At 27.2% G+C, this 19,584-nt stretch overlaps 2 protein-coding genes and 1 long non-coding RNA gene across 3 annotated transcripts; 2 read left to right on the plus strand and 1 right to left on the minus strand.

The window, feature by feature from the left end:
* Positions 1–364: 364 nt before the first annotated feature.
* Positions 365–1,388, minus strand: LOC100209487 (carbonic anhydrase 13). The gene has a single exon (XM_065801383.1). The coding sequence runs from the start codon at positions 1,362–1,364 to the stop codon at positions 558–560; it is 807 nt and encodes a 268-aa protein (XP_065657455.1). The 5' UTR covers positions 1,365–1,388; the 3' UTR covers positions 365–557.
* An 8,297-nt stretch (positions 1,389–9,685) lies between these two features.
* LOC136082137 (uncharacterized) lies at positions 9,686–11,977 on the plus strand. The gene is made up of 3 exons (XR_010639421.1): positions 9,686–11,151; positions 11,231–11,439; positions 11,932–11,977. It is a non-coding gene; the product is annotated as an uncharacterized LOC136082137 (long non-coding RNA).
* Positions 11,978–12,080: 103 nt separating this feature from the next.
* Positions 12,081–14,655, plus strand: LOC136082356 (uncharacterized). Its single transcript, XM_065801384.1, has 6 exons — positions 12,081–12,156; positions 12,343–12,536; positions 12,648–12,974; positions 13,527–13,682; positions 13,826–14,018; positions 14,113–14,655. Exons 2-6 carry the CDS (start codon positions 12,384–12,386, stop codon positions 14,430–14,432), a joined length of 1,149 nt encoding a protein of 382 aa, XP_065657456.1. The 5' UTR covers positions 12,081–12,156; positions 12,343–12,383; the 3' UTR covers positions 14,433–14,655.
* The last annotated feature ends 4,929 nt before the right edge of the window (positions 14,656–19,584 follow it).

The following is a 19,584-nucleotide window of genomic DNA, read 5'->3' on the forward strand; positions in this document are numbered from 1 at the left end:
TAAAGCTCGCACAAGTGCAAATAATGCAAATGAATATCATTTTTATTGTTGCAGTTTGATTTATTTACTGATCAAGAACTTTGTCTAAAATTGTAATAATTATTTATTAATCTATTTTATTTTTGTAAATGTAGTAATGTAAAAGTTTACTGTTGGTGACGAAGTTTACTGTTGGTGACGAAGTTTACTGTTGGTGGTTATGCGCTCAACTTTATTATGTATGTAAAATATTTTTAAATAATTCAGAAACTAATTATGAATTTCAAATAATTAGAAAAACTAACATGCAAACAAAAGTAAATTAGCAATGACAGCATTTAAAAGTGCTTCATTTAAAAGTACTTATTATATAAAACAATTTCAGTTGTGCGTAATTAAAAACTAAATATATTTTAAATATACGTATGAAAATTCATAACATTCTTCTTCTATTATACTTTATCTGACATAAAATAGTTGAACTTTGTTTGCCAATTATTTTTGCTTTAAAAATTACATTTTTATTTTATTTTTTAATGACACTTATTATAGGATTACTTGTTTGCGATTCTCATAAACTAAACGAACGATGAATGTATTACACGGTTGTTTAATGGTTGTGTTGGACGATAGTTGTTGGTGATATATCCAGAATCAGAAGTGCACGTTGTCATTCTGTCAAGCTGATCTATAGAAATTTTGATTGGCTCAGCAAGTAAAATCCATGTAACATTTTCGGTAAGAGGGGGAATAGTTAACGAGCCAGGGTATGTGTAAAACTTCTTCTTGGTACAAGATGGAACCAAAAAATAAGGAGAAACTTCTAACTTAGTTTTATAGTTTATATATGGAACTTTATTAAACATGTTGATAACCAATTCAAAAGATTCGTTTTGTTCGTAAATCTCTTTAGCATCTATAAATAATCCTAACACGGCAAGACCATTAGGGTTTTTCAAAGCTTCTAACTCAGTTTTATATAAATCTACATTCCAATGAACAATATGCATTTCAGCTGAATAACTGTTGCCATCTATAGTATGTTCACAACCGCGATCACATTTTCCATGACGGACTTCGCCCCAATGAAAATGCATTTCTCGAAACGCATATCGATTTTTTAAAGAACCTCCTGAAAACATGATTTCAGCATTATTTACGGCAGAGAAAGAAATGTTTTTGCCGATGTTTTTTACTTCGAGTTTGATGCTTTTTTTATCAAAATGCAACGGTTTTAGGGTAGAATTATATTGAATTAATTTTGAATTTAAATTGATTGGAGACTGTCTTTTTGTAAAGTTCCAATATTTTGACCATTGGTGAGGACCATGTTCTTTAGAGTAGTCCCAATCCGGATCATCTAATGTATTGAAATCCTCAAACATTCTGTCTAAAACTTTTATTAACTAGCTAAGGATTTTATATATATATATATATATATATATATATATATATATATATATATATATATATATATATATATATATATATTTAGGATAAATATTTATAAACTTCATATAATATTATGAAAATTACGTACCGGTTATAAAAAAGTTAAACAAATAACTATAAACAACAATTAAACAAATATAATTTTAACAATAACAGAAGACAAGAAGTAGTAGTAGTAGTAGTAATAGTAGTAGTAGTAGTAGTAGTAGTAGTAGTAGTAGTAGTAGTAGTAGTAGTAGTAGTAGTAGTAGTAGTAGTAGTAGTAGTAGTAGTAGTAGTAGTAGTAGTAGTAGTAGTAGTAGTAGTAGTAGTAGTAGTAGTAGTAGTAGTAGTAGTAGTAGTAGTACTGGGTGAGGTAACAAGTCTACTCGCTGAATGACGTAATAAACTACGAAATACAAAAAAGTAATAAATATAACTAGCTTGGGCATTCTGATTTATAAATCATTTCCGTGCGAGTTGTGTTTGAACAAGCAAATACGTCGTAAATAAAGTACGTGCGCTCATAAGGGGAGGGATCTGCAAATATGGTACAAAAGCGTATGGGAGGGAAGGAGAGTGTTTTAAAAGCGTATATACTTTTTAGGAGAAGTGAGGGAACTTAAAAGTTTGTACGGTTATATGGGAGGGGATTCAAGTTTCTAAACTTTTGGCGTACGAAATGTATGGATGACCCCACAGCAGCGCTAGACTTGGGTGGTCTGAAATGCTAAGTTAGACCAACGCTGTTTTAATGCAACGTTAACCTAATAAAATATGGAAGGTGTCATTGTTATCTAAGATCCAAACGTTTTAGAACCATAGCGGTACATAAGATCAACATAATCTCAACCTTTTACTAATGCTGCTACTGCAAAGTAATGTTAACTTAATAAAAAACGCGTAATATCAAAGTTAGCATATATCAATGTAATGCTTTCATGCTGCCAACTACAATGCTTCGTTAGCCCATCAAGAATAAAAAGCGATTTTCAAACTTAATTGTTTCTATTCTAAAACCTTTGTCTTTTCTTGCTGTTCTAATGGATGTATACTAAGATTTTTATTTTCAATACCCAGTTTGTAATACACATACCTTTCAAAAAATATAAATTAAGTCATTTATTTATTTATTTTTACCAGCTCAAATTAATATATTTTGCAATAAATTCTTTAAACATTACTTAAAAAATGAACATAAAAATGCTTCACATTTGTGTTTTTTTTCGCAAGCATTATAAAAACTTTAACTCTTAATTAAGAATTGAACTTTTATTTTGTAAACCATGACAAAGCAACACTGCCACTCAAGAATAAAAAAAATAAAAAGACACAAGCTTTTATCAGCTAAATATTTGCTTTTGTAGGGAATAACATTTAAGATATGAATTGTGAAAAATCTTTCTTACAACCATCATATTGTTAGCATACCATTTCAAACAATATTAACGTAAAGCCAGCTTACCAACAAATAGCAGGTTATCAAAAAGCAATTTCTTACTTATCTGTTTCTATTATACGTCAACGACGCCACTAAATAGTGTTTCAGCTTTTATGTACCTCTTACAAAAACTCCTTTAATAGTTCTTTACTATTTTAACGACAATTCTAGTTTTTATTAAAGGATATAACAATCAGTTCAAGCTGTTTGTGTAAAGATCCAAAAATAATTATAATTGAGAAGAAAATGTCGCTCAGTTAAAAGAATACTTGATAAATGTATTGTGTTTTTATGTCTTTGTTTCGAACTTATCTTTTAGAAACCGAAAGAAGAAAAAAAAAAAACCTTTTTAAAATAATAAAACAATAATAAAAATAATGTGTATGTGTATATATATATATATATATATATATATATATATATATATATATATATATATATATATATATATATAGAGAGAGAGAGAGAGAGAGAGAGAGAGAGAGAGAGAGAGAGAGAGAGAGAGAGAGAGAGAGAGAGAGAGAGAGTGGAAGCCGGGGCAAGATGGCATATGTTTAAAAAGTTTGCGTTTATGAAAAACTGAGTTTTGCATAAACGCAGACCTTTTTTTGTGAAATGAGTTTTTCAATTTAAAACTAAAATGTAAAATTCATAAATTTGTCATCTAGAAACTTATTTACAAACAACCATCTACCCTAACTGCAGTAACACAAAAAGAAAAGATATAAAAAAAAAAAAAAACACAAAGAACTCCATCAATTAGCAATGACCGAAACCTAGGTATTTTTTTTTTTTAAGCGCATGAAACAAACTTACGCGAATAAAGTTAAAAATATTTTAAAAAAAGACACTTGCTTGTTTAAAACACAAGATATAAATACAGTTTCGTTTCCACCGTTTTTTACTGCTCCATAAATGAGGCAAGATTTCTTATAACAGCTCAACAAAAAAAAGCTTTTGTTATAAAAAAAAGTCTTGCCCCCATAGTTATAATATCAAGAGATTCTATTTCATTTTCTATTTTAATGATAAAGACATTTTTTTTGAACTTAATAATACCTTAATCTCTAACTTAATTTGTTCGAGATTATGGAAGATCCTCATTTCCTTCCCATTAAAATATTTAAAACAACGTTTGTGTTCGTAGTAATACCAATCCTGTAATTAATAGTTGATAAAGCCTATGGAAATGTCAACATGACAAAAATTTTAATCTCTTACGTTTCGAATACCAAAAATTGTTATACAATATTAATAAAGTAATGCTTTGATAAAACAAAAAATAAGAAATTTAAAAATCTTTGTTGTGTAAAAAGTTTGTTTTTTTTATGTTTTTTTTGTTTTAGCGTAAATTTTTTTTTTAATAACTAAAACGGAATTTTTTTTTATATATTTTAAGTTCAACCCATGAATGTTAATAACATTAAACATAAAACTTCTGATTCGTTTTTATGTTTAAATAATTATCATGGTTTTATAATCGTTAGTTTTTAAAGAAACCCTTTTGCTTTTATAGTTTCATAAGTTTATATTCTATTTATAATTAATCTATCAACAGTATGAATAATAGGCGCAGATCGTGAAATTGCGCATTTCGCGAACTGTACAATTTTTTCCGTTATTCGTGATAGCGTTAGCGTTATTGCGCAAATCGTGAAATGTTAAATTTTTATTGTTTTTTTAAATAGCTATATTTATTATATATAATATACATTCGAAGTCTCGAGTAAAGAACTGCGTTGAATTGAGAGTGTACTTATTTCGACAGACTATATGGAAAAGTTGGGTAGTCCCGGACGGTGGGTAACTCCAGATACTTGATGTACAGCTTAAACTAAAGAAGCTAAGTTACTATTAAATACTATAAAAACATTATTTGAGTGAAAGCTTGGCATATGCAAAATATCTATCATAATATGCCGAAGCGATTGGTTGGGAGTGCAAGATATTTTTCCCACCACCACCAGAGCGACGAATCATCATATTTGATTCGCATAATAATATTTGTATATTTTATATAAACTAATAACTTTTTTTTATTAAAGATACATTTTTATTTACACTATTTATTAATTAACAAATTAGGGAGGTATAGACATACGTTTGGAGGATGGTTCCGGACAACATTTACATATTAAAAATGGCCAACTTTTTTATATAAATAATAATTCATTTAATATAATACACAAACCCATAATAGAAATTATTTTAATTTCAATAAAAAGACCTAAGATTTTAAAAAAGCGTTTTTAAAGCGTTTTCATTAGTAAATCGACGATGTTTATACTTCTAAACGATGATATTTTCATTCCCATTCCTTATAAATAGGAAGCAGTTTTTACAGACGATTTTTTTTTTTTTTTTTTTTATGTGTGAAGAACATTGCAATGCTAATTAATAATATATTTTATTTGTGTCACGCGGGTAAAAAAGGGGTAAAATTATGACTAAACTATGTGTTTAGCCATATTTTTGGGGCTAGTAGCTGGGGCTACCCTCCAAATTTGAAACATGCCTTTTTTCTAACATTTTTTCTTTTTTGCTTTGTATATTATGTTACACAATAAGTGTTTTTTGTTTGTTTTTAATTCAATCGATAAAAGTTTATACTTTTAAAAAAGTCTTTTGACACTTTGTATTCTGTTTGGGCATGTGTACAATCTATTTTTTCATTAAGTGTCCGGACTTCTCGACTATCCCCTATATATTAAAATACGCAAAATTTATATTAAAAAATAATATCTAATATATTATTTTTTAATATAGATGTTCTATTTAATACAGAAAAGAAAATTTTCTCTGATCTGAATGCACAGTCGTTTTTTGTTGTTTTTTTTTGTGCTAAATGGCATTGAAGCTTATTGTGCAAAAGATGGATAAAATAAAATAATATTTAGAACTCAATCAATAATCAATGATCATTCATTCAAACAATGAACATAGAAAGAATCGTCTTTTAGTTTTACAAAAATAGCATAACGCTCGAAAAATTTGTCAATTTTTTCCTATGTTCTGGTTTTCAAAAAATATTAGGCAAACTTGATGTACCATTGTCCTTTATGAGTTATTTTATCTAAAATAACTTCATTGATCGTGTGACAGGCAGCCATCTTGTTGTCTGCTGCTTTTGTAAAACATATGTTTTTTTATTAATTTTAAGTAGTTTTTATTTTAATCCTATAAATCAATAATTGTAGCTATTTTACCAAAGAACATTAAAATATATCATAGTTTTCTTTATTATCTAGTTTATTTTAGCTAAATATCATTGGGTGACTTACTTTAGTGTCTATAGTTTTTAAATTGTATGACAATTTTATTTCAATCACGTGATAGTTTTGATTCCACCACATTAGTATTAACTATATATTTTCAAATACCTCTGCAAATTAATATTTAATTTCTCAAGTTGAGTTTAATTTGGATTTAATTTTAACTTGTTGCTGAAAATGAGTGGAAATGCTAGTCCTTCAAATGTTCCGTTGATAAGTAATCGAATTGCAATATGGTTGAATGGTCAACCCGAAAAGAATCTACCAAGCAATGTTTTTCCAAAAATGGTTGATATGCCAAGGACATCTACAAAACCTTGAAACAAACAGTTTTAGCCTGTGCAAAAGCAACGTTTAATGATTTAGCTCACATCTGAAACAAGGCTAGAACTTCAATTACTTACCAGCCTCATATTGTATCAAAAGTGAAAGCAAGCGTTGATGAATAAAATTTAAGTAAAAAGAAGCTCAAGTGAATGCAGTTGATGATGATGTCACAAGCTCGTGAAGCTCCTTCTTTTCCAACTTGTTGAATAATGTTGCTGGAAACTTTATACCCCTGACTTTCCAATCAGCTCCACTATAGATCATCTTCATATAAATCATCATTTTTTTCTGAGTTACAAACCCTGCGAGAAAATATTAAAAATGGAATCATTTTTTACCCAAGTTACCAAGTGCGATTTTAAAAATTCTTCATTGCAGCATTTAAAACAACCTTGCTGATCTCAGAATATTGGTTAGTTTTTGTGAAGAGCATCAGGCCATTTACTGGAGCACTACTTGCCATTGGACAGGCAATCCGCGCTAGTACATAGATATGAGCAGCAAAGATACATAACTTGAACAAGTTTTTCTGTTCTTTCATAGCCAGCTTGAATTTATTTTTTTAAATGGTAAATATATATATATATATATATATATATATATATATATATATATATATATATATATATATATATATATATATATATATATATATATATATATATATATATATATATATACTTGGGATCAGATATGTTTATACGTTTATTATTTTTTGCGTTTATATGGTAAACAGACGATGAAGAAAATACTTTAACATAAACTATAATACAGATTTTGCATTGTCGTCAAAAGAAGTTTAAAATTTATTTGTTTAAAATTATTCACGGTGTTTTATTTTGCTGCACGCTTATCGTTTTAACGATATATTATTGTTGTTGGTTATTGCTGTTGGTTGTTGTTACTATTGTTATTGTTGCAGTTGTTGTTGCTGTTGTTGTTGCTGCTCTTGTTGCTGCTCTTGTTGCTGCTCTTCTACATATAATTATTTTTGCTGTTGTTGTAGCTTTTACTGTCGTGGTAGTGGCTGTTGTTGTTTTACAGATCTTGTTATTTCCTCAAAACTCATTAATAATTCTCTAAAGGGAAGTTTGACATTCTTTAAACTGAAGTTTATTATTAATTAACCATAATATTTAACTTAATTATAAATTCGGTTTAATATCTATTTATAGTACATATTTCAATAAAGTTTAAAATTTATCAATAAATATGTTATCATAATTTCAAATAATAAAAATAAGAATAGTACAACTACAATTCCGTATGGAAAGTTAAATCTTTCCTTTCTAAAATCTTATTCTAAAATTAAGTAAATCACTTGACACATGATTTTTTAATAAAAATATATATATAAATATATATATATATATATATATATATATATATATATATATATATATATATATATATATACTATACTATACTATACTATACTATACTATACTATACTATACTATACTATGCTATACTATATACTATACTATATTATACTATACTGTACTATACTATACTATACTATACTATACACTATATAGAACCGTTTTATATTAAAAATACTTTTTAATATCTACATACAAATTTGATACAAATTCGAAATTTATGTGAAATTTGAATTTAAAAATATTTTTCCCTGTTTTCTAAAAGTCCATTTGTCGAAACCTGTAGTTGCTCGGTGAAGTTAAGGTGATTTGAAATTATTACAGCGTCTTATGATATGCTGACCACGACATATTTCCGTTAAGTGATCAGATCTGTGAATGATGAATAGACGAAAAAAATTAAAATGATGAAGTGTAAAAATTAAAATGACGAAATATAAAAAAAATTAAAATGAAAACTTGCTGTAACTTAAAATAAAAATGTTTGTAGCGAAAAAACCAGACCGAATTTTCTTTATTTTTTTTTAAATTTTAGCAAAACTGATATTTTTATATTTGTCAACTATATTTAACTAATATATATAAGAACAGATTAGAACTAGAGGATATAGTGGATTAACGCACTCAAAAGATTTTAACTAAAGTCAAGTTAACTCTGTTGAGCAAAATTGGTCTAAAGACTCATAAATGGTTTTCAATAGGTTCACTCTTAGGGGTAGTAAAAAAAGTTTTGAAAGTTATTTAAAAAAGGGAAAAGTTTTTTTAAACATTATAAAAACCTAAAGCAAAAAAAATTATAACATCTAAAGCTCTTGTTTAGACACGGTCATTCAAACTTTACTAAAAAGAGCCAAGTTATTATACGCAAGCGCGTTGGCATAAAGCAAGTTGAATAATTTTCAAAATGGCTGTGGACCTTCGAAACCGAATTAACTTTTCTTAGCAACTAATTTATTTGCATAAATTGTTTTTGTTTCTTTGTTGTAATACAATTTTTGGGAAAAATACTTATAGTAGTACCGTTTTTTATATAGAATCAACGAAAATTGATATGCATATGTATAATTTTACGATTAAAACTAAGTTACTTTTATAGGTATCAAACTGTTGTTTGTTTATACATTTTAAATTGATTTTTTTCAAAATTTGAGCGTTAAAATTAGACAGAAATTTTGTAAGAAGTTTTATGAATCTTTTATCTTTTTGATGCTTTTTATTCATCTCAGGTTACAATTTTTGTTGTTGTTGAAAATTAACATTTTCACAGGTCAACAATAAGAAGTTTTACAAAAAGTTATGATCTTTCGAGTTATTATTAGTTTGTAATAAATTAAAATTTTTACCTGTGATATAATTTTTTTTCTTTATTGAGCTACTATATTTTATTTAAATTTTATTTTTTGATTAGCATTCTAATATTTTTGTATTTAAGACCCACCTTATAGTCAGTAAAAATGAGTTTAATAAGTACATTAAATACCCGTCTACTGACTTCTTATATAAAAGAAGTCAGTAGACATGTATTTAATGTACCCTGTTAAATTGTATATAAAAAAATGCTCTCTCCAAAATCTTATTCTTAGACAGTCATGGTTAGGGTTAAGAATAGTGCTTGGGCTTGCATATAACTCATTTTTTACTGACTATAAGGGGGGTCTTAAATACAATTTTTTTTACATATACAATAAATTTATTGTATGCACTTATAACTTTGTTATAGTGAATTATTTTTTACTTAATTTTACAATTTTAAATTTTGATTTAATTTATGTATTGAATTCTAATTAGTATTTTGATATTATTTTAATACTGTGTTGAAATATTTTATTTATAAATTTACTTATTTTAGATGGATTTGCATATCAAGAATTTAAATCTCCTTTGCAGAGTTTGTGGTTGTTTTGTTTTTAGAAAAAAATACCTTATTGGAGCCATTCAAAAAAGTAAAATAGAAAATTTTTTTCACATCAAACTAATAGATGTGGAAGGGGTTCACCCTTTAAACATTTGTCACAAATGCTACTTAACAATTAACATTGTAATCAAAAGAAAGTCATCAACCACTCTGCTTTTGTGTACACAATGGACACATCATTGTGATGACTGTTATACTTGTCATAAGGTAAAAAAACTCAGTCAAGGTCTCAATGCTTCAAAATCTCAAATATAAAACTTTGAGATTTTGTTTTATCTCAATAAACTTTGTTTTATCTCAAATATGAGATAAAACAAAGTTTATTGGCCATCCTAGAATAGGTAAAGAGTTTGGACTTTTTCAATTTTTAGCATTTTAAAAGAAAATATTTTCACAATACACAATATGGAAATAGTAGTGATTTGAAAAATTAATTCAATCCTTATTTGCAACTATGCATATGCAATTTGTGTGGTAAAATACCAAAGCAACTGGTGTCTTTAAAAAAATGTGAACACTTGTTTTGTTTTTTCTGTATAGTTGAAAATGTTAAAATAAAGTACATTAATGAATCTTTATGCCCACAATGTGATACATCTGTGTTGCCTGAAGACTTCCTGACCAGCAATAAAACAAATTCACTTATACAAATGTTGACTGTTCAATGTATTATATGTAAAACAAAATTCAATGTTGTAAAAGAATACGATGTGTATTTACATCATAAGCTCGCCTGCAATAAAAAATCTTTAACACAACTCGTCTCAATATTGTTGTCATCACCATTATCTTCATCAAGTTTGTCACCATCATCGTATACTTTTAACAATAGCATTTCAGAGATTTTTAATCTAACAGCTAGTAGTCATATCCCAGGAATAGTTGAAGATGCTACACTCCACATTCTTAAGCAAAAGATGAAACAAAGTGGTGGGAAATCAATTTCATTTAAAAGTGGAGGACCTAGAGTAAAATTTTTGATTTTAAAATTGATTTTTTTAAATAGTAAATTAAATATTTCATAATTGTTAAATAGTAAATTAAATAATTAATAATATTTAATAAAATATTTAACATTTAATAAATATTTTTCATAGATTTTTTTTTTTTTTGGCCGGTTTTGTTTTCATCTATTCCAAAGGCATATGTCACAAGCAATGAGGCATCAAATGCAACTGTACGAGAAAGAAATGCTATTGTCAAAAGAAATATAGAAGTTGTGTCTGGTCCATCTAATGACGCAGTTTGTAGCCAGTCCTCAAAGCTTCTGATTTCACTTCCATCAGAAACAAAAGAAAAAATATTGGCTAATTCTAATATTAAAGTCACAATTAGTGCAACTAAGATGGTAGCTATGAAAGCAGATCTCTGCATACCTTGGGAAAAGCTTAAAAATATATCTAGGTTCTTATTTTTTGCATGTTTTTAAGTTAGTTAAAAATGTTATTTATTTTTATAGAATATTGTGAATAATTTTTTACAGGTGGCTGAAGAGTTTTGATATACAAACAGCATCACATGCTTCACAACGAATAGTTAGTGAAAACTGTCTGGGTGTGACTTTATTGTAGAAAATGCCCCGTTTACATTTGAAAAGGAAATCAAAGGAACCTTTGAAATTAAAGATGCATCTTACGGTTATATTGAAAATTTGCAAACACATATTTTCAAACATCTTGATCAATTAGAAAGGTGATTTGGGTTGAAATAATGATTTAAAAAAATATTTTCATGTTTTTAACATGCAGCAACTGCCAGTTGGTCTCTAAACCAGCTGTCATCAACAATTGTTGATATTTCAGATCCAGTTGTATCAATTCAGATTGTAGTGTGTTTTATCTGATACAAATTGATTGTGCTCAATAAAGTATTGAATAAATCTCAATTTTTTTTTTAAATTATTTTTTATGAACTGAAAATAATTTTTGATCAAATATAAATAATAATATTAAAATTATTTTTAATCAAATACAAATAGAAGTACGATAATATAGCATATTAACACTAATACATATTTGACCCCCAACATAATGATAAGTTAATGCAAAATGTGATGTAAAATACGTGAGGGTTTTGTATTAAGGTTGTTAAAATGTGTATATTCATCATCACTAGCCAATTTTTGTTAATATTAATGTATTATATATTGTTAATATATATATATTTTTTATAACTTTTCTATAGTTGTAAAAGTCTTCATTATCACGAGTTTTTCCCTGAGAAAGAGATATATTGATAATGTTTATATTGTTCATTTGATAATCTTTATAGACTTATAGAGTATAGATTTATTACAATCATTTGCAAATAACACGTTTAGTTTTATTTATAGGGATAGAAATATTAGAGTATTCATTTTTGGTGATTATAAGTTTCTTTGTGCACTTTATGGTATTTCAGGAGCTTCAGGTATTTTTATTTAAAATTTTTAATGAATAGGTTTTTCTTTATCAGGAAAATCAGAGAGATAACTGAATCACAAAACCAATTATCAATAATCTTACCTAAAAATTCAAAATGATGGCCCTGTTTAATAATATAAAATAATGTAATTTAATTTTTACTTATCAATATATTGTTTATTTTATTCTTGAGGGAGGCATTGTTGTCTTTTCTGTTATGCGACAGCAAACGATATGAAATGTATTGACCCTGAAATGAAATATCGCACATTGGAAGATTTATGTTTAGATCATAAAAGGTTTATGAAAAATGGAGGACTAAAGAGTATTGCAAAAAATTTCAATAATGTGATAAGCGAACCAATTTTAAAAATACCACTAGACCAAGTGATTTTTGATTATTTTTTTTACTTTGACAGTGAAAAATCACTATGAGCATGATATTCAAAAATAATATCAAAGTACTATACTTTATATAAATTATTTTTAATTTTTTAGGTGTCTTTACCTAGTCTACACATGGCTCTTGGTATTTATTTAAGTTTTTTTAACATGTTTGAAGAAGAAGTTCATCAATTGGACATAATGATGGCTGCTGAACCTCTAAAAAGCAGCATAAAATGCTCAGAAGAGTATGACGTTTTTATAAATAAACAAAAGCAGTTGTGGAATCTTCAAATAGACATTCTTAATATTGATGATCAAATTCAAGTGGTTAATGATGTCATTTTATTAGCTGCAGTTAGCAATTCAGATGATGTAGACGATGTTCAATCTCTTTACTTAAAAGAAATTGACTTACTTAACAATGAAAAAGAAAAAAAGGTAATTTTTGGATTGAGAGTTTATTAGTTATAATTTCTTAATAGTGAAGTTTGTATTCTTAAAACTGTACATTTTTCAAAATAAAAAACCATGTATTATAAATTTCACTTGTTAAATTTTAACAGAAGTTATATCCAATGGATAAAATAAAAACATTCAGTGTAATCAGGGCTTTAAAAGTCGTAAAATTCAAATTCCCATGCCCTATTTTAATAAGCACTCAAGTAAGTTCAAACTTGAAATGCTAATGTTAGCTATGGGAATACTTAGTTTGCTGTTATATGTGAACCTCAATTGTTAATAACAGTGACGTGGTGAGGGGACCAAAAGTGGCTTTAGCCCCAGACGTAAGGGGTTTTGAGCGATCACAAAAAATAAGCAGCAAAAAATATATTTTAATTTAAAAAGATATAATTTCTATAAAAATTTTAAAAAGCCTTTTAGTCATTTTTAACCCATGCGCTAAAACCTTCGCATCATTTTTAACAATGCGCTAAAACCTAAAGTCATTCTATTTTTGATATGCATAGTGTTTTACGAGTTTCTTTTTAGACAAATCTATGTAATACTCTTGAAGAATATTTTTTAAAGAAGGGTCAGGGACCTTGCACACAAATGATCGAGGCAATATTACAGCAGCTTAATGTTCAACGTCAAGCATATCATGGAAAAAGTTTTATTGGAAATCATGTGCATAAAATGTTAAAAGTAATATGTTACTTTTTAAGTTTTTGTTACTTTTTAACTTTTATTTAATAAATTTTATTATAAACAGGGTAAAACTTTGTATTAACTATAATTTTTTGTTAATAATAAATAAGTATTAACTATTAAAATATATTTCTATTTAGAAACCTTCAATACTTCGGTTATGCAACTCTATTCCTAAGTTTGTTTATGACAATCGGTATTCAGGGACAAAAATACATACAAAATCAATTGAAGTTAGCAAACAATACAAGCAGCTCTTTGATAAATTTGCTCAATGTTATTACATATTTTCATCCAAAAATACCATTTCAGCAGAAAAATTAAGTATTTTAAGTAAGTTTTATTATTTTTATAATGTAAAATATGCTTTAGTGCTATTCCTGATTTTTTTCATAACTTATATTACATTAATATTTAAATTGTTCAGAAAAGAAGATAAACGAATTAATGCAATTTTATCGGGAAAATTGGCCCGAGGCCTCAGTTTCGCCAAAGTTGCATATGCTGGAACATCATGCTATTCCGTTTTTAGAAAAATGGAGAGCGGGATTTGGATTTTATGGCGAACAAGGCGGTGAGTCAATACACATGGAGTTCAATAAACTGAAAAATATATATCAATCAATTCCTTGTCCAACGATCCAATTAAAAAGTATTCTTAAATCCCATTACCAAACGACAAACCCGGAGAACATCCAGCTTAAACCATGTGTAAAAAAAAGAAAATTTATTTTAAAAAATTCTTAAATACCTAACATTTGACTCCGCTGAGAAAGTCTCCAAAGAAGAGCAATTAAAAACGGCTATTTTCATAGCCACAAACATATTAAAAGCATTACTAAGTATAAAATAAGCTTTAGGCTCTGGGGTGTAAGTAAATATCACCCTAATGTTTTTTGTTTTTTTTTACGCACTTATGGGCCACGGCGTTCGTTTTTAGTGGAGAGCGGTTGGTTTATTTTTTGAATAATTAAAAGTTTAAAAAAAATAAAATATTATCAGACAACTCCTGAGAACATTCGACTCAGACCGTGTATAAATAAACAAAAAAGATGCTCATGTTTTTTTTAAATTTATTTAAATTTAAGGTGGCATTGTTTAACTTTAAAAAATCAAAACTTTGTTTTTTATTTTATTTTACTTGAAATTTATTCTCGATTCAGAAATTATATATCTATACCATTTAAACTCAATATTATGAATAAAATTAGCTTTTTAAAAGTAGTCTTTTTAGCTTCAGTAGCAACGATGACTGTCTTTTTTAGTTAACTATATTCAATATTCAGTATGTTTGCTTTTGCAACCATTTTTCCACGTAAAAGTAAAGAGCAAACAATAATGCAACCCTTCTCAAAGTTTGATCGAGAAAAAGCCCTTTACTTTCTTCAGAAATTAAGTGGGGTATGGGGAGGGGGGGGGAGCTAAGGCAGTTAGAATTTAAATTCAAAAATAGAAATTAGGAATTATTTCGGGGGCAATCGTTTTTCCATCACCCTGTTTCTACGCCAATGCTTGTAACTCAAAATTAACAACTGAGTTATTTTTTTATCTGGTGGGAACCCTGTGTGATAAATTTGATGCGCCGTGGATAGGTATCTCACTTTGCTTAGTCGAGAGACTTAGCACACCGGCTTTGGTGTCGAATATATATAATACGGCGAAAATTACCGACTAACTTTACAATTTACAAACTTTTCTAAGTAGTTTATATATTTATCTTAACTTATATTTATTGGTCTATTCAAAAAATGCATTGGGTTTAGTGGTGTAGTCTACAAGATAATTAGGGAAATCTCCCCGTTTCGCATGCTCGGAACACATTTTATTAGTTATTATAGTCTTTATGATCTTTATGTGTGTGTGTGTGTGTGTGTGTGTGTGTGTGTGTGTGTGTGTGTGTGTGTGTGTGTGTGTGTGTGTGTGTGTGTGTGTGTGTGTGTGTGTGTGCGATTGCTTACGATTAGCTCTGTAACAATATATTTCCTATGTTTCTGACACATCAGCCTAATTATAGATTGTGTCTTGATTTGAAACTCTATTCATATCTGAGAAAAAAAATTTTTGTTTGTTTAAAAATATGGTTTTTCTTACTTATAAATTTTACTATCTGTCATAGATAGTAAAATTTTTAGGTAAGAAGAACTGTATTTTTAAACAAAAAAAAAATTGTATTCTCAGATATGAATGCATTTTCAAATCTAGACACAATTTATCTAACTTAAAACGAAAAAATTATTAAATTCTAACGCTCAAATAATTAGAAAAAGAGTTACAATTTTATAAACAAATAACGCCTTAGAAAGCTAGATAATTGTCGGCGAAAAACCGAAATTTTTGTATATTGATACATTTAAATGTTATAACAAATTTTTTTTTTCAACATGCAAACTATCTTTATAATAGTTTAATTCTACGAAACAAAATAAACATGAACGTGTTGCATAAAATTATAAATATATGGTTACAAATTTGACATTCCCTTTGTAACCAATGACCGTAGCCATCTTTAAAATTATATATTTTATAATTGTCATTGCGCTTGCGTATAATAACTTGGCGCTTCTAAATGACCGTGTAGACATAACGCGCTGACAAAATCGTGCTAAATTCAACTAAAAAAATTCAAATAATTAAAAAATCGCCTTAACCGAGCATAATATATCAGCGATTCCAAAACTTTCCGATGCAAATTTCAACTAGCATAAAGATAAGTCAAGCAACCTTAGTTGGTCCTAAACAGGTTTTTCCGTAAAAATCGCGAGAAACAGAATAGTGATCACATATCATTAGAAATACTTCAACATATTTTTGTTTTATTCCGTCTAATATAAATAATAACTTAACAAAGAAAGATAGATTTTTTATATATTTTATTTTATTTGAAGATAATACGCTGAAAAAGTTATGATCCCATATCAATCATATCATACCAAAGAAAATAAATATCATACCAAAGGTGTTTATAGAAAATAAATGCTGTTATTTTAATAGTTTTTAATTTATATTTTACATTTTTTGTGCGGAAATTTTTTTTCTTAATTAACTCGCTCAATTTTAGATTGCGCGAAACATCCGTGCTATGAAATTTAAAGTTGAGGTTATAAAATAATTAGTACATTGTAATGACTTTAATCAAAAATACTGCCTAAATTTAAAATGATATGAAGAAACCATTGACTAGTGCAAACAAATTATTTTCAGAAAGTCGTATGGCGACCCCTTGCAAATTATCAAGCGATCCCCGTTGGAGTCGCAAGCCACAGGTAGGAAACCACTGTTACGTATTGTTATTTAATAGATATTAGTTTATTGTTTGATAGACAGGCTGATAAATATAATAAAAACCTAAACGATACAACTGGACGTATTTTTGGCCGACACCAGAGATGAATGAAAGAAAAATTTATAAATATTAACATAATAGTAAAAAAATTAAAACAATACGCAATAAAATCACCTTGTATTTTTGTTTCCAATAAAAACGTTGTTATTAAATTCAGCAAACTTATTTTTCTTTTTTGCTTCTTTTTTTTTTTTGTCTTGGCTCTCTATAGCATCGTTCCTTTATAATATAAAGTTTACAAGACAAAATATAAAAACTTGATAAAAATTAAAAGCAAAGATCCTAATTAAGCAATAAACAAAAGGGGGTACTCGTTAAAGAGCGTAAAGTCTTGACGTCGAAAATCACTAAAATAGACGTAATACAGTTTCTAGTAGTAAATAAAAGCGGTAAAAGATAAAACAAGACAAAACAGAAAGAAAAAAAAATCTTTTAAGAATAATGCGTTATAAATAGAAAGATCCGTAATTTTAGAAATTCTTTGATAAGTTGAGGGTAAAAATCGGAATTATTAAAAACTATTAAAAGTATACCAATAATTAATCAATTGTAAAAGTATTTTTTTAACCTTTTGTTTAAAAGAGTAATTACATTTTATTTCAATAAATTACATTTATTAAAATTACATTTATTGAAATAAAATAGTCTGAGAATTTTTTTTTTCAACTATTTTATTCAATAAAAAAAGTCCGCGAGAAGCAATGCAAAGTTTGCTTATATACGTTTAACGTAACGGTTGTTTAGTAAAATGGTTATTGCGAAAAAAGTTTTTCCTTCAATCAATATATTTCTTGTTAAAAAGAATGGTACTAAAAAACACACGTCATTGCAAATAGTGATTCACTAATAAAACGCAATGACCTAAACAAGATGGAGAAAAGATCAAAAAATAATATTAGAAATAAATTAACCACATAATAAAACTAGAATTTCCCGAAATTTTAGATAGCTATATAAAACTTTGTGATGAAATTTGTAATAAAATTTATATTATTTATAATATTTATATTATTTATAAATTTATATTATTTATAAAATTTTAAATAAAATTTTTATATCTTACCTCCTTTATTTTTCTCCATATTTGTCAATTTTCACCAAATGGTCTGATTTTTTTTCCTGCAAATTTACAATAATCTCTGCCCTTCTCAAAAGTCCAAATGTAAATAATTTTAAAAATTAGAAACTTATACGTTTTGTTTTTGCAAAAAGATATTTTAAGGTGAAGTAGTTTTATCTTTACCTTGCTATCTTTTAACCTTTTATGGTTTTATGATATATATATATATACATAGGCTTAATATCAATAGTGGTCAAATATATATAATTTGAAAAACAAATTTCTTTCAAAATAAAATGTTTAAGTATATTAAAAAGCGATTAAAAGTAGTTATTCAAAAATATAGAAATATGTCATCAGTTCTAAAAATGATTTCTTTTAGTTTTCTTTTGAAAGAATAATAACTCCATTCACGAGTAAGACTATTTCATTCCATAAAAATGCTCCATAAAATGGAATGCAAGATTTGCCGATATTTAATTTAAATTTTGGTTGTATAAAATTATTATTTCGTAATTTGAGTGTAGTATTTTAGAAGTCAAAAAAAAAAATTTTTTTAATACTATTACTCAAACTTACTAGAGAAGTTTAAACATAACGCTAAGCGCACATGACAAATTTTAAACGAAATTACTGGCAATCGTAAAATTAAAACAAGCAATTTTACGATTACCAGTAAGTTTTTTTCTAATCCTATAGAGAGTAAATCTAATAAATAACTTCTTTGTAACTAATGGTGCATACTATACAAAAATTGTTCCAATTATAAATAACACAAAAAATCATTTTATTCTTTCTGTAAATTCTATACTAGATACTTTTGAATCTTCGTTTATAGAGTGTGCTTATAAATGCTAAAAATCAATAATATAAGAGGCCTGAATGAACATTATAATTGGTTTTTATAAGTTTATAAAAAACTATACTCTTTCAGGTCTTTAGTTGTTAAATAAAACAAGAAATCTTTCCAAACCAACTAATGATAGTCAAAGTTACATCAACCAGTCAACATGGATTTAAAAAAATGATTCATCAGTACACCTGACTAGAAATATTGCAGATTTGTTTAAGAAATCCTAATTTATTCTTGGAGTTTTCATTGATCTAACAAAAGCCTTTCATACAATAGATCATGAGATTCTTATAAAGAAAACTTAAAAGTTACAGAATCAGTGGTAATTAATAATATTAGTGGTAATTAATAATTAGTAATACTCTAAAGCTATGATTGCTATTAAAGCAATCATAAAGATGCATTTAATGCATCTTTCTTTACAAATTTGCTAGGTATACTAGGTTTGCTCCTATGTTAAGATTGCTTCTACACTACCCAGCAAGCATTCTATACTACCCAGCAAACATCCCACGCTACCCAGCGAACATTCTATTGTAGAATTTCACATAGACCTATAAAGACATTTTTAGCGGTCCGCTGTAGTTTTGCTTATTTATTATTATTAGACCGTTAGTGGCAGACGCCAAAAATGGCAAGCCAA

Source organism: Hydra vulgaris, chromosome 07 (genome assembly GCF_038396675.1).
Source record: "Hydra vulgaris chromosome 07, alternate assembly HydraT2T_AEP".
Lineage (NCBI taxonomy): Eukaryota > Metazoa > Cnidaria > Hydrozoa > Anthoathecata > Hydridae > Hydra > Hydra vulgaris.

Bases quoted from the DNA above. Each gene is read 5' to 3' on its own strand.
- LOC100209487 (XM_065801383.1), bottom strand. From the start codon at position 1,364: ATGTTTGAGGATTTCAATACATTAGATGATCCGGATTGGGACTACTCT.
- LOC136082356 (XM_065801384.1), top strand. From the start codon at position 12,384: ATGAAATGTATTGACCCTGAAATGAAATATCGCACATTGGAAGATTTA. The intron at 12,537-12,647 runs GTGATTTTTGAT...TTAATTTTTTAG, and splicing joins TAAAAATACCACTAGACCAA to GTGTCTTTACCTAGTCTACA. The intron at 14,019-14,112 runs GTAAGTTTTATT...TAAATTGTTCAG, and splicing joins AGAAAAATTAAGTATTTTAA to AAAAGAAGATAAACGAATTA.